Below are 13566 nucleotides of genomic sequence, written 5' to 3'. Positions count from 1 at the left end.
CAAACAGATCTGGGACCAGGCTTCGGTATTTAATTACAGCCACTATATAATACAATTAAGTCATTTATATTAAAGACACGATAGGAAAACATGGGGTTAATACCAAAATAAACTTGGCCTGCATAATCAATGATTTACCATTACAATTAACTTGGAAATAACCTTAAATATTTCAAGGGGTCAAGAGTGTTATGAACAAAATAGCAATCCATGCATTAAACATGAGCTAAGATTCAGCCATTAGTTAGTTACTTTGGGGGGATAATAGGTCCCTAAAACTGGTTACTCCAACTCATTATTATGCGGTTGGAATATTATTGTTGTTTCGTTGAGAGGGGTTCAAAGTCACAAAAGCGAACTGAATGAATATTTTATCTGTTCTGTTATTCTGAAGAGCCACTGTGCTGGCTGCCGCTATTCCACAAGTGAGTACGGTAGCACTATGTCCCGTTGCCACGGCAACCGTCGCTAGAAAAGACTAAACATGCATCATACTTACTGGCATGCCGACGAAGAAAAAGAAAGGGAAGGAATAAATATGAGCAATACAAAAAAAAAAAAGGAGAGAAAACAGTGAATTAGCCATAACCATCTGTGTGTTGTACTGTACCCGATCAACAAGCACAAGCATAATGGCCCACGGGAGACATTCCATTTTGTCTCAGCGGTGTACTATAAATACAGGATTATAGCATTAAAAGATGCTGATTTCTCCCTTTCTAGAATAATCAATTCTCTCATAGAGCTCTGTCAATGTCAATGCAAATGTAATTCATTAGCGCAAGTGCCTCCTAGTTTGCATACTGTATGCATTGCTGTTCACACACAGGCTACGTTAGTTAGCTTACCACCCACCAAAATGGTGGACCATTTTGCAATCCCGGCATAATCAGTGAAGAGATGTTGGTGCTTTGTATAATGAAGGGCAGCTGAAGTTGGATGCAGACCATTGGTGGTATAAAACTGCTACTGGAAGCCTCTGGGTCCTTCTAGTCACACCCCAGCCCCAAAGCCTAATGAGCAGTCTGGTATTAAAGCACTCAGTCGGTTCAGGAAAGTAAATCCAAACCTGAGAGCTCTCTCTCCAACTAGACTGCTATTTGTCGTTTTCAGATTCAGTTCACCGAATCTAAGCCGACTTCAACGGATTCATGATTCGATGCAACAAACCTATTCCCCTCTACAACCCTTGATTCAACTAGCCCTACCTATTGTACATCCACGTCCCTACAAACAGATCCATTTGAGTCATTAAATAGTCGTCAGAGACAACGTCTGCACAGAAAACACTCCAGAAAAGTAGAATTATGCATATCCGCTAGTAGCTTAGTGTGAAGCTGCTGGTGCATGTTATTAAGAAGAGGCTAGCTGCTATAACAGAACACCTGCCTGCCACTTCAATTCATTCCTGCTGCTGGTCAGGCAAGCGCATCATAAATCATGTAATGAGCAGCAGTGCATTCGTTGTGTGAAATTAAATCATGGATTCATGGAACACATCAATAATGCACAACTATATATGTGTTATTAATAAATGCATGTTCTTTTTATGTCCTCGTTCTCTCTACTTCCATAGGCTGCTAGTAAATTAATTGAATAGAGAATGTGCTGCTTAATGCTTCACTCATCATGGCTATTATTTTCTCTGTCTACATATCATGAAGAGAGCATGAACATCCCTCCCAACTGAATTTAACGCATTAGCATGATTCACTATGCAATACAGGCCTTTTACTCTCCATCCCTGTTCCCTGTCTATTTCCCGGGCCTGGTAAAACACAAGTGTTGTCTACAGGGTAAGCAAAAACATATTTATAAGCATTGGTACCACTTGTGGGCACGGTGAACATTTAAAATCTTAACTGGCACTATCGTTTCAACAGCGCATGTTTTAACATAACCCAAAGAGAGAGGTGATGCAACACTCAGTAAGCAGTCCGGAAATCTACAACGGGGAAACAAGATGAGGTGGGATTTGGGAATAATCCTTCGGTTTCCTGCTGGGATTCCACCCCTGGGATACATGTCAGAGCTTTTGAAATTAATAATCTACCTCTGCTGTGGGCAAGGATTATGCAGCTGTAGACTCACGATAACATTATTACCAATGAATCTGACTGCTGGGTTCGAAAGACAACTCAATCTTCTAACAATCTAGGCTTGGCAGGCCTTGTGTTGACCATATGCTTCTATTCAAAAGAACTAGAATGACTTAGGCCATCATGTCATCTAGTTCATTTCTTAATTGACAGGATATTGACATACCATAACATTAAGACAACTGCACTGACAACCCGACGATCCACAATCCATTCCCTGACCCCACAAAATAACCCTCACAAGCTACTCTATTGGTCATTAGACATGACCTTGACCTTAGGGCAAAGTTAGGAAAGCTTTTTAAACTCTTCACTCATCGAATACAGGAAAGGTATGGATTGCACTGTAACAGACAAATCTCCTAGCTGTCTTGTAATTTTCTTGAGTGGAAAGTCCCATTATGGTATAATACCGCTAAGGCACTTAAATTATTCAAATTCACCCTTTTCTCTGTCCACAATTTCTCATCATCAGCTCGTCAAGAGTAATGTCAGGGTCATTGCTTTCTACATAGGTCACATTAAGCTAGGGCTGTCTTTCCAAAGTGAAATGAAACTTTTTGGGAGGCTTTGTTGGGCAATTGCTATTGAATCTCGTCGACTCTTCCAATGACATGTCTTGAAGTCAAGGTCATAAAATGTCAGTCATAAAATTACCCAGGAGCGCCTGGCAGCAAGGTGAGGGTAAATATCACTTGGCCGCGACTTGACTTCTAACAGCTAACAGATTGCAGGAAACAGAAGCTGTCATTTGGCTAGATATCGCTGGCAATAAGCTTTTCTGCCGGTTTAGCAAGACTCGTCACTATTAAATGATAGCCTAGCTCAGGGACAGGGAGGAAGTAAAATGGGAACGTTACTTTGGGGAGAGATGGCGGCTTTGACCGATGAGAGCTACTTATTAATAGGGGAGTAAGTTGTCTCCTCTGTGATTTAGGCCGGGTTACTGTATTCAATAACTTTGTAAAAACTGCTGATGTAGCCTAAAAAGGGCTTTAGAAATAAATGTGATTGATGATAGCTTGTGATTGGAGGACAGATGGGGTCCGGGTTGACTTACAGGAAGGTCAGCGTAGAAGTAGTGCTTCCTGTCAAAGAGAGACTTCCTGTTGATGGTACAGTTAAGGGCCAAACCTGTCATCACTGCAGCCTCCACACATCGTCTGTTCAGCACCTGAGGAGAAAGAGGAAAGGAACTTAGGCCTACTTGGTCAAATGACTATGTACACCAACATATTGTAAGCTAGGTTACATAGACCAGATTATGTTATGATGGACAACAACTGTATGATTACGCAACGAATAGACCAACAGCCTTTATTGACATGAGACATGTTTATCATCAGATGCACGATAACTTACAGGTAGAGTTCCAGGTAAGGAGGCATCAAAGAAGGACACCAGGGAGTTAGGTGGAGCCTGGAACCCAACCTGGGAGCCAGAAAACAGCTTGGTGTTGGAGTGGATCTGAGCATGGATCTCCAGACCCACCACACCTACCAGCTCCTGGGGAGCACTAGAAGCACACAATCACAGTCAGATAAATTAACACGTACAAATGGGAAGCCACCATATCAACTCCACGATTTCATTTTATGAACTGACTAATAGACTGGACTTATGAATAGCTAACTGCCAGGGTTGTCTGTTATAGGAGTTTAGATGTGGGTCATTAATTACAGTGCAGCATTTTAGACTGTTCTGTTGGTTGACTTATTTCCGTGTTCAAAACAGGGAACTCTGGAAATCTCTGACTTCAGTGCGTTCAAAACAACTGGGAACTGGGGGAAAACGAGCTCCGATTGGGAGAAAAAAAAATCGTTATAAACAGTCATCCAACTCTGAACTATTTCACTGGTCACCCCCAAAGCCAATTCCTCGTTCGGTCGCCTGTCCTTCCAGTTCTCTGCTGCCAATGACTGGAACGAACTGCAAAAATCACTGAAGCTGGAGACTCATATGCTGTCAGAGCAGCTCACAGCACCTGTACATAGCTCATCTGTAAATAGCCCATCCAACTACCTCATCCCCATACTGTTATTTATTTTGCTCCTTTGCACCCCAGTATCTCTACTTGCACACTCATCTTCTGCACATCTATCACTCCAGTGTTTAATTACTATATTGTAATTATTTCGCCACTATGGCCTATTTATTGCCTACCTCCCTTGTCCTACCTCCATTGCACACTTTTCTATTGTATTATTGACTGTATGTTTGTTTATTCCATGTGTAACTCTGTGTTGTTGTTTGTGTCACACTGCTTTGCTTTATCTTGGCCAGGTCGCAGTCGTAAATGAGAACCTGTTCTCAACTAGCCTACCTGGTTAAATAAAGGTAAAATAAAAAAACTCGGGCCTCTTTCTAGAGCCCCGACTTTCCGACCTAAATATCACTGACGTCATGAGTTCCCAGTTGTTTTGAATGCGGCATATCAGCACAACTTTAGTGACATCATCATACCTAATCAAAGTCATTCAGAATCACTGTCAAGACAACCTGTGAGGATGCTCTGAAGGCAGAGAGGGGTAAGAAGGACAATATTCACATATTTATAAAGGAGGCTATCATGCAGCTATACATAAACTGCATTCGGGTTTTTAACTAACAGCAATGTTTGCAACGTCTAAATACGGAAGGGGATGTGGTTCTGAATGATGTGCGACTGCCGTCCTCGCTAACTAGCACAGGCGCGCACACGATACACAAACAGTGCACATTAGTGCGAGCTAGCTAACGTTAGCATTCACTCCGTGAACCTACCTTTTCGGTTTTGTTTGGGCTTGACTCTGGCATCGGGAGACAAACATACATATTCTCCTTATCACACACCAATTGTGCCTTTGGTAAGTAATCGTTGGATAAAATATTGCAATTTGTTTATTCATATTACATAGCAGTGCAGTCATTCCTGCAGAGGAGCCTGCCATGTTTAGCCTTTCTGTTTAGGGTATTATGGTAGTTGTAGTCATAGTAAACTTAGTTTCACACAAAATCCGAGGGCACGTGCATTTAGGAAAACTCAACACCCCACAATGTAACACATTTCATGTAACACATTTCATGCAACCCATTTTTCGAATTTCCGGCGATTTATGTTACACCTTCCGGCTACAAGAGCAGCGTTTTTGTGGCGGGAGTTTTACCCATATTGTTGTCGAGGTTGGTTGTTTATAGCGAATTAAGTGTTGATCCGTGCAATAGTTTGGTGTAAAATTGACAAGGCAATGGCAATGAACGGCGATGGAGTGCATGGACTGAACGGAGAGACGGTGGCCCTATCTGAAGCTAAACACATCAATGGCACTCCTAGCAAGTCAAAAATAGCCTGTGAAAACGGCGAGGCAGACATCCACGCTGCCAAGCGAAATGGAACTAAGAGAAGAACCCCATCTGATACGTTCTCCTTCACTGCCGAACCTACCATCGATGACATACGACGGATGCAAGCGGAATTTACTGACGAGCGAGACTGGAACCAGTTCCACCAACCCCGCAACCTCCTGCTAGCTATGGTCGGAGAAGTGGGCGAGGTATCTGAGCTTTTCCAGTGGCGTGGCGAGGTGACTGAAGGACTTCCCGGCTGGACCGACTCCGAGCGCGAGCACCTGGCACATGAACTCAGCGACGTCCTCATCTACCTAGTTGAGTTGGCCGAGAAATGTCATATCGATTTACCCCAAGCAGTGCTGCGCAAAATGGCCCTAAATAGGCTGAAGTACCCTGCCAGCAAGGTGCATGGCTCGTCTAAGAAGTACACCGAATACAAGGACTGAACGAGTGCATGCTGCCATGCCCAAATGGCGCAATGAACACACCCCTGCATTTACAAAGTAGACGAGAACTGAAAAATACTGTTCAACTTCAGTTAATGGCAATGGATAATGTTTATACAATCATTTATTTAGGGCACTACTGTATCTCAAAAGTTGGTCAAACTGCCCTTAGCTGCTTTTAGTTTTATAAAGTGCGTTTTAAATCCAGTGTTTTTCTTTAACTATATGGGTGTTCATCTTTTGACCTCTCTCTGATGCTTTTGTCGTTTTAACTGTTCCCCAAAGTCAAATTGTAAGAAGTCCATTTTATTTTTCATAGTATGAATAACTACATTTAAATATCTTAAATCCATATTGTTGTCAACGATTGATGGAAGCTATGTTATTTTGTTGCTTTAAATTCAATGCATGTGTGCGACTGATAGAACCTTCTGCCCAAAAGTAAAAGTGCCTTCAACTATACTTGCTGTCCTGCAGATGCTATGTAATTTATGTATATTGACTCTGTAATGCATTTAGTCAATCAGATTTAATCACTATTGCCTTATTTACTTCCCTGGGAAATGAGCTACAATGGGAAATGGGGAGATTAGCACACGCAACGCTACTATGGGAGATGAGGGAAATTAGTGAGTTACTCTTGTAGTGGTTCATTTTGATAAGCAGTCTATTAAACAGTAGTGTTTCATGGCCCCAGGCCTATGGTTAGCGATCTAATATGTAGGCTAGCCAATGTATATTTGGACACATCCGATGGTTTAATGAGCTACAAGTATACTGAAAAATGCAACAATTTCAAAGATGTTACTGAGTTGCAATTCATATGAGGATATTGGTTGATTGAAATAAATAAATTAGGCTCTAATCTATGGATTTCACATGACTGGGAATACAGATATGCATCTATTGGTCACAGATACTTTTTTTTAAGAAGGGTAGGGATGCGGACTCCGTATCTGGCGTAACAACCATTTGCCTCAAAGCGCAACACATCTCCTTCACATACAGTTGATTAGGCTGTCGATTATGGTCTGTGGAATGTTGTCCCACTCCTCTTCAATGGATTTGCGAAGTTGCTGGATACTGTCGTACATGTCTATCCAGATCATGCAGGCCATGGAAGAACTGGGATGTTTTCAGCTTCCAGGAATTGTGTACAGGTCCTTGAGATATGGGGCTGTGCATTATCATGATGAAACATGAGGTGGTGGCGGCAGATGAATGGCACGACAATGTGCCTCAGGATCTTGTCACGGTATCTGCATTCACATTTCCATAGGTAAAATGCAATTGTGTTCATTGTAGCTTATGCCTGCACATTCCATAACCACACTGCCACCATGGGGAGCTCTGTTCACAATGACATCAGCACACCGCTTGCCCACACAACACCATATATGTGGTCTGCAGTTGTGAGGCTGGTTGGACATACTGCCAAATTCTCTAAAATGACTTGAGGTGGCTTATGGTAGTTTAATGTTAATTTCTCTATCTAGCAACAACTGGTGGATATTCCTGCAGTCAGCATGCCAATGATACGCTCCCTCAACCTGAGATACACCTGCTTATTGAACATCTCATTCCAAAATCATGGGCATTAATTTGGAGTTGGTCCCCCCTTTGCTGCTATAACAGCCTCTACTCTTCTGGGAAGGCTTTCCACTAGATGTTGAAACATTGCTGAGGGGACTTGCTTAAATTCAGCCACAAAAGCATTAGTGAGGTCATGCACTGATGTTGGGCCTGGCTCGCAGTCGGCGTTCCAATTCATACCAAAGGTGTTTGATGGGGTTGAGGTCAGGGCTCTGTGCAGGCCAGTCAAGTTCTTCCACACCGATCTCGACAAACCATTTCTGTATGGACCTCACTTTGTGCACAGGGTTATTTTCATGCTGAAACAAAGGGCCTTCTCCAAACTGTTGCCACAAAGTTGTAAGCACAGAATCGTCAAGAATGTCATTGTATGCTGTAGCGTTAAGATTTCCCTTCACTGGAACTAAGGGGCCTAACCCGAACCTTGGGAAACAGCCCCAGACCATTATTCCTACTCCACCAAACTTTACAGTTGGCACCATGCATTGGGGCAGATAGCATTCTCCTGGCAATTGGCGAACCCAGATTCGCCCGTCGGACTGCCAGATAGTTAAGCATGATTCATCACTCCAGAGAACGCGTTTCCACTTCTCCAGAGTCCAATGGCGGCGAGGTTTACGCCACTCCAGCCGATGCTTGGCATTGCGCATGGTGATCTTAGGCTTGTGTGCGGCTGCTCAGCCATGGAAACCCATTTCATGAAGCTCCCAACAAACAGTTATTGTGCTGACATTGCTTCTAGAGGCAGTTTGGAACTCGGTAGTGATTGTTACACACTACACGCTTTAGCACTCGGCGGTCCCACAGGCCACAACAGGTGTGGCTGAAATAACCAAATCCACTAATTTTATACTTTTGTATATACAGTTGAAGTCGGAAGTTTACATACACTTAGGTTGGAGTCATTAAAAGTCGTTTTTCAAACACTCCACAAATTTCTTGTTAACAAACTATAGTTTCAGCAAGTCGGTTAGGACATCTACTTTGTGCATGACAAAAGTCATTTTTACAACAATTGTTTACAGACAGATTATTTCACTTATAATTCACTGAATCACAATTCCAGTGGGTCAGAAGTTTACATACACTAAGTTGACTGTGCCTTTAAACAGCTTGGAAAATTCCAGAAAAAAATGTCATGGCTTTAGAAGCTTCTGATAGGCTAATTGACATCATCTGAGTCAATTGGAGGTGTACCTGTGGAGGTATTTCAAGGCCTACCTTCAAACTCAGTGCCTCTTTGCTTGACATCATGAGAAAATCAAAAGAAATCAGCCAAGACCTCAGAAAAAAATGTGTAGACCTCCACAAGTCTGGTTCATCCTTGGGAGCAATTTCCAAACGCCTGGAGGTACCGCGTTCATCTGTACAAACAATAGTACGCAAGTATAAACACCACGGGACCAAGCAGCCGTCATACCGCTCAGGAAGGAGACACGTTCTGTCTCCAAGAGATGAAAGTACTTTGGTGTATCATGTTGTGGGGGTGCTTTGCTGCAGGAGGGACTGGTGCACTTCACAAAATAGATGGCATCATGAGGCAGGAAAAGTATGTGGATATATTGAAACAACATCTCAAGACATCAGTCAGGAAGTTAAAGCTTGGTCGTAATTGGGTCTTCCAAAATGGACAATGACCTCAAGAATACTTCAAAAGTTGTGGCAAAATGGCTTAAGGACAACAAAGTCAAGGTATTGGAGTGGCCATCACAAAGCCCTGACCTCAATCCTATAGAAAACTTGTCGGAAGAACTGAAAAAGCATGTGTGAGCAAGGAAGCCTACAAACCTGACTCGGTTACAACAGCTCTGTCCGGAGGAATGGGCCAAAATTCACCCAACTTATTGTGGGAAGCTTGTGGAAGGATACCCAGAACGTTTGACCCAAGTTAAACAATTTGAAAGCAATACTACCAAATACTAATTGAGTGTATGTAAACTTCTGACCCACTGGGAATGTGATGAAAGAAATAAAAGCTGAAATAAATCATTCTCTACTATTTTCCTGACATTTCACATTGTACTATCAGCACTGATAATTGACTGTATTTGCTCAGGATATGAATACATTTAGGGCAACCCTAGTTTGACTAGCCTGGTCCCTGATTTGTTTCTGCCGTTTTGCCAACTACTATAGTCATAGTCACGCCAAGTCCGCACAAACAGATCTGGATCCAGGCTGTATTTTCACTTATGGACTCTCCTAATTCTGAAGTTTATAACACTTCTTAAGTGTAACTGCTCTAAACAAATTGTGTTTATATTGAAACGGTCCGTGCTAGGTTAGGGTTAAGGGGTAGGGACTTCCCAAGGATCCCAATTAGCACTGACCATATTGAAACCATGGCACTCTGTGTGAATGCTGCAAATGTTGATTTGCTGCACCATAGCATACTCCATAGCCTGAGGTAAACATTCCCGAGATGCAATGCACAATTTATTTTCATTTTCTAGCATGGTGTGAGCCTATAGCAGCATAACTCCTGGGCCTGGCTGACACATTCTTGGTTTGCTAGTACTATTCAATTTGTGTGGAAATGTCCCAGGCAGGTAGCAGGGTGGAATCAATCTCTCACAGCCGAAGGGGTGGGTTGTCTCTTGTGAATCTGGAAGTAATGTTCCTTCGACCACATTGCTTCCTTCATTGCAATTCAGTATGGCTGCTAGGGGAGAGTGGGATTAAATGGGTGGCACAGCAGTCAAAGGCACTGCATCGCAGTCCCTGGTTCAAATCCAGGCTGTATCACATCCAGCCGTGATTAGGAGTCCCATAGGGCGGCGCACAATTGTCCCAGCGTCGTCCGGGTTTGGCCAGGGTAGGCTGTCATTCTAAATAAGAATTTGTTCTTAACTGACTTGCCTAGTTAAATAAAGGTTAAATGTAAAAAAAATATATATTCATCACTCTGTTAAGGGAAATATAGTTTTCGCCACAGGAGTCGCTAGTGCACGATGGGACAAGGACATCCCTGCTGGCCAAACCCTCCCCAACCCGGACGATGCTGGGCCAATTGTGCGCTGCCCCATGGGTCTCCCGGTCGCGAACCCAGAATCTCTAGTGGCACAGCTAGCACCGCGATGCAATGTCTTATACCACTGCACCACTCGGGAGGCCCCTAACAAAGATATCTACATATATTTCAGGATGTTGTGTATCCATGGAAATAATCAGAATTCATGTAAATATAGCTTGTCCAAAAAAAGTGGTGTCTTGGCACAGTTTACCCTGGGTATGTGGTAAGTTGAGCTGAGGGACAGGGTAAGTTAAGCCACCTTCAAATTTCTGTACTGAATGAAATATTACTACTAAAACATGTCTCTCTCTATTTCCCAAACACAATTCAAAACAATCGCTTTTTGTCTTCTAATCATTTTTCTAACTTTTAACATATGCCAGGCCCAGTTGTTACCTCATATCGCAGCGATAATGCCTTACGTTACACCTGGGAAGAAAACACTTAATTTTGCTCAATTTACCCCAAGGCAAACATGTTGACTATATTAGCCCACACAGCTACAAGGATGCACTTTCATGCTAGGTTTAGGACCTCATATTGAAGCTGATGTATAGAACACTCTTAGAATGATCTACTTTGGTTTAGATAAAAGTGTCATGAAACCTATAACAAACTCAACTCTGGACCTCGGAGCCAGTTCAACTGCTTATTATTATTGTTCCCCTCTAATCAGGGACTGATTTAGATCTGAGACACCAGGCCTGTGCAATTAATTATCAGGTAGAACAGAACCTGCAGTCTCTAACACAATAAATTAATTTGACTTTTTTAGACCTAACTTGCTTACCACTTTTTCCATGTGGTTTCTACTTTCATTGACTCCACGAAAGGATGACCTTTTTGGTCAATTTATTCATTTTGTGTATGGTTTCCTAGAAACACGGGTTTCTCAACTTATACCCTTTTGGCTCAATTTCCCCCGCTCTCCCCTATAGCTCCGCTTTGTGGTACCTGTTATTTCTCTGAGAGTTGGGGAGTTTGGGTCTTTACCCGCAGCCACAGTGACAGAGCAAGAGACGTTCTCTGTCTGAGACGAGGTTTTGGAGAGCTCTTCTTGCCTACATTTCTAAAACCGAGAAATAGTTGTGATTTGGTATACTGACTGTGGGTTCCTTGTGTTGTTTCCTCATAACCCTCAAAGCATTGGGTTTGAGTGAGTAATCATGAGGAACAAATTAATATTTCTATGAAGCTATAACTAATACCCCAGCTGAATGACAATGCAGCTCTGACTCAGGCAAAAGTAGGCTCTGCAATGCATATTTTTGCTATTCATCACACTTATTTCCCAAGTCCCAAGGCGGTGTCAGAGGAAGGCTCTAAAAATGGTCAAAGACTCCAGCCACCCTAGTCATAGACTGTTCTCTCTGCTACCGCACGGCAAGTGGCACCGGAGCTTGCCCTGTCCAGGTCCACAAGGCTTCTCAACAGTTTCTACCCTCAAGCCATAAGACTCCTGAATAGCTAATCAAAGGGCTACCCAGACGCCTCTTTTACGCTGCTGCTACTCTCTGTTTATTATCTATGCAAGGTCACTTTAACTCTACCTACCTATGTACATATTACCTCGATTAACCGGTGCCCCCGCACATTGACTCTGTACTGGTATATAGCCTCGCTATTGTTATTTTACTGCTGCTGTTTAATTATTTGTTACTTTTATCTTATTTTTTCTTTTTACATATCAATTTTTTTACTTAACACATTTTTGTTCTTAACTTGTTAAAGCATTGTTGGTTAAGGGATACAATAAGTAAGCATTTCAATGTGACAAATAAAAAGTGAGTTGATTTGAAGTCTGGCTTGGGATTTTTACTGAAGTCTTGACTTTCCCCATTATTATGAGACGTATGACTTCCTCCATACATTTGAACATGTTTTTTTTAAAATGCAATTCAGGCTTTAATGTGATGCCATATGTACACAGGGCTGAAGCAGATAGGCTTTCCAGACCTACGTAGCACCAACCTACACAACCTTCTGTACAATTGGATGTGAGGAATGCCTACCATTTGTATAAACACCCACATTGCTCCCCTGTGCTCTCCTTATCTCCTCTGTCAGATCCTTCTCAGCAGGGGTGCCCAGGTGACAGCCAAGATGCACATCTCATCGCCCAGACAGGCTCCAGGATACACATCGCCCAGCCAGCGACGCACACAGAGCGATTTCTCATGCCACTCACCCTGTTAATGGCCAGGCAGTGATTTGCTCTCCTCTCTTTTCCTCTCCTCTGTTTGTTTGGCTGACAGACACTGTGCATCCCAGATGGCACCCTATTCCCTATACTCTATAAAGTGCACTACTTCTGACCAGAGCCTCATGGGGGGTAGTAGTGCACTCTAAAGGGAATAGGGTGCTATTTGGGAGTAAACACTATCTTTATCACCTCTTTGATTCCTGCTCGCTGAAAATGTCAAAGCCGCCAGATATTTTTTTCCCTCTTACTTTTTAGAAAGCTGACACCAATGTTCTGCTTAAAATTACCTGACGTTTTCTCCCCCGCAAATGTCGGGATATTGATGCTATACCGTAGAAGTGATTCAGTTTTCCATCAGGAAATTGTATCATAATGTCAGGTAATTCAAAAAGCCACGGTCGTGTAGTGTTTTGTTCACTGATGTGACGCAAGTGTGTGAGTACACGCACACAAACTACTGATGTTTTACTGCAGAGTTTCTATTGAAAAGATATGTTATGTAGGTTACTTTGTTCTTAGTCCCCCTGCCTTGGCAAGGTCAGGACGATGATGGTGATTGATGAGGCTGATGATGGTAACGATTGATTTTGACCGCACCTGACAAAATTCTGAAGCTCGTAGTCAAAAAGTTTGGGCTCTGTTTGGATTTCTTCATACATTCATCCCATGAGAACCTGTCATCTGGGCCGTTACGGTGCATTCCTAAAGTATTCAGACCCCTTGACTTTTTCCACATTATGTTACCTTACAACCTTGTTATAAAATGGATTAAATTGTTTTATACACACAATACCCCATAATGTCAAAGCAAAAACTGTTTTTAGAAATGTTTGCAAATATATTTAAAATAATAAACAGAAATATTTACAATATTCACATTTC

General features: G+C 42.4%; 2 protein-coding genes and 1 long non-coding RNA gene across 3 annotated transcripts in view; 2 read left to right on the top strand and 1 right to left on the bottom strand.

The window, feature by feature from the left end:
* Window positions 1-5901, bottom strand: part of LOC110534511 (glutamyl-tRNA(Gln) amidotransferase subunit B, mitochondrial) — a 22057-nt gene extending 16156 nt beyond the window's left edge. Inside the window, exons 1-3 of the mRNA XM_036933626.2 lie at window positions 4863-5901; window positions 3462-3615; window positions 3160-3273 (exon numbers count right to left, since the gene is read on the bottom strand). Coding sequence (XP_036789521.2) covers window positions 3160-3273; window positions 3462-3615; window positions 4863-5029 — 435 coding nt within the window. The 5' untranslated portion in view covers window positions 5030-5901. The remainder of the gene's footprint in view (window positions 1-3159; window positions 3274-3461; window positions 3616-4862) is intronic.
* LOC149980172 (uncharacterized) lies at window positions 4817-13566 on the top strand. The gene is made up of 2 exons (XR_016483896.1): window positions 4817-4945; window positions 12549-13566. It is a non-coding gene; the product is annotated as an uncharacterized LOC149980172 (long non-coding RNA).
* LOC110534510 (dCTP pyrophosphatase 1) lies at window positions 5327-6740 on the top strand. The gene has a single exon (XM_036933628.2). The coding sequence runs from the start codon at window positions 5327-5329 to the stop codon at window positions 5873-5875; it is 549 nt and encodes a 182-aa protein (XP_036789523.1). The 3' UTR covers window positions 5876-6740.

The sequence above is a fragment of the Oncorhynchus mykiss genome, chromosome 10, assembly GCF_057628025.1.
Source record: "Oncorhynchus mykiss isolate SJ-2025 chromosome 10, ASM5762802v1, whole genome shotgun sequence".
Taxonomy (NCBI): domain Eukaryota; kingdom Metazoa; phylum Chordata; class Actinopteri; order Salmoniformes; family Salmonidae; genus Oncorhynchus; species Oncorhynchus mykiss.
This window is presented reverse-complemented; position numbering and strand designations above follow the sequence as displayed.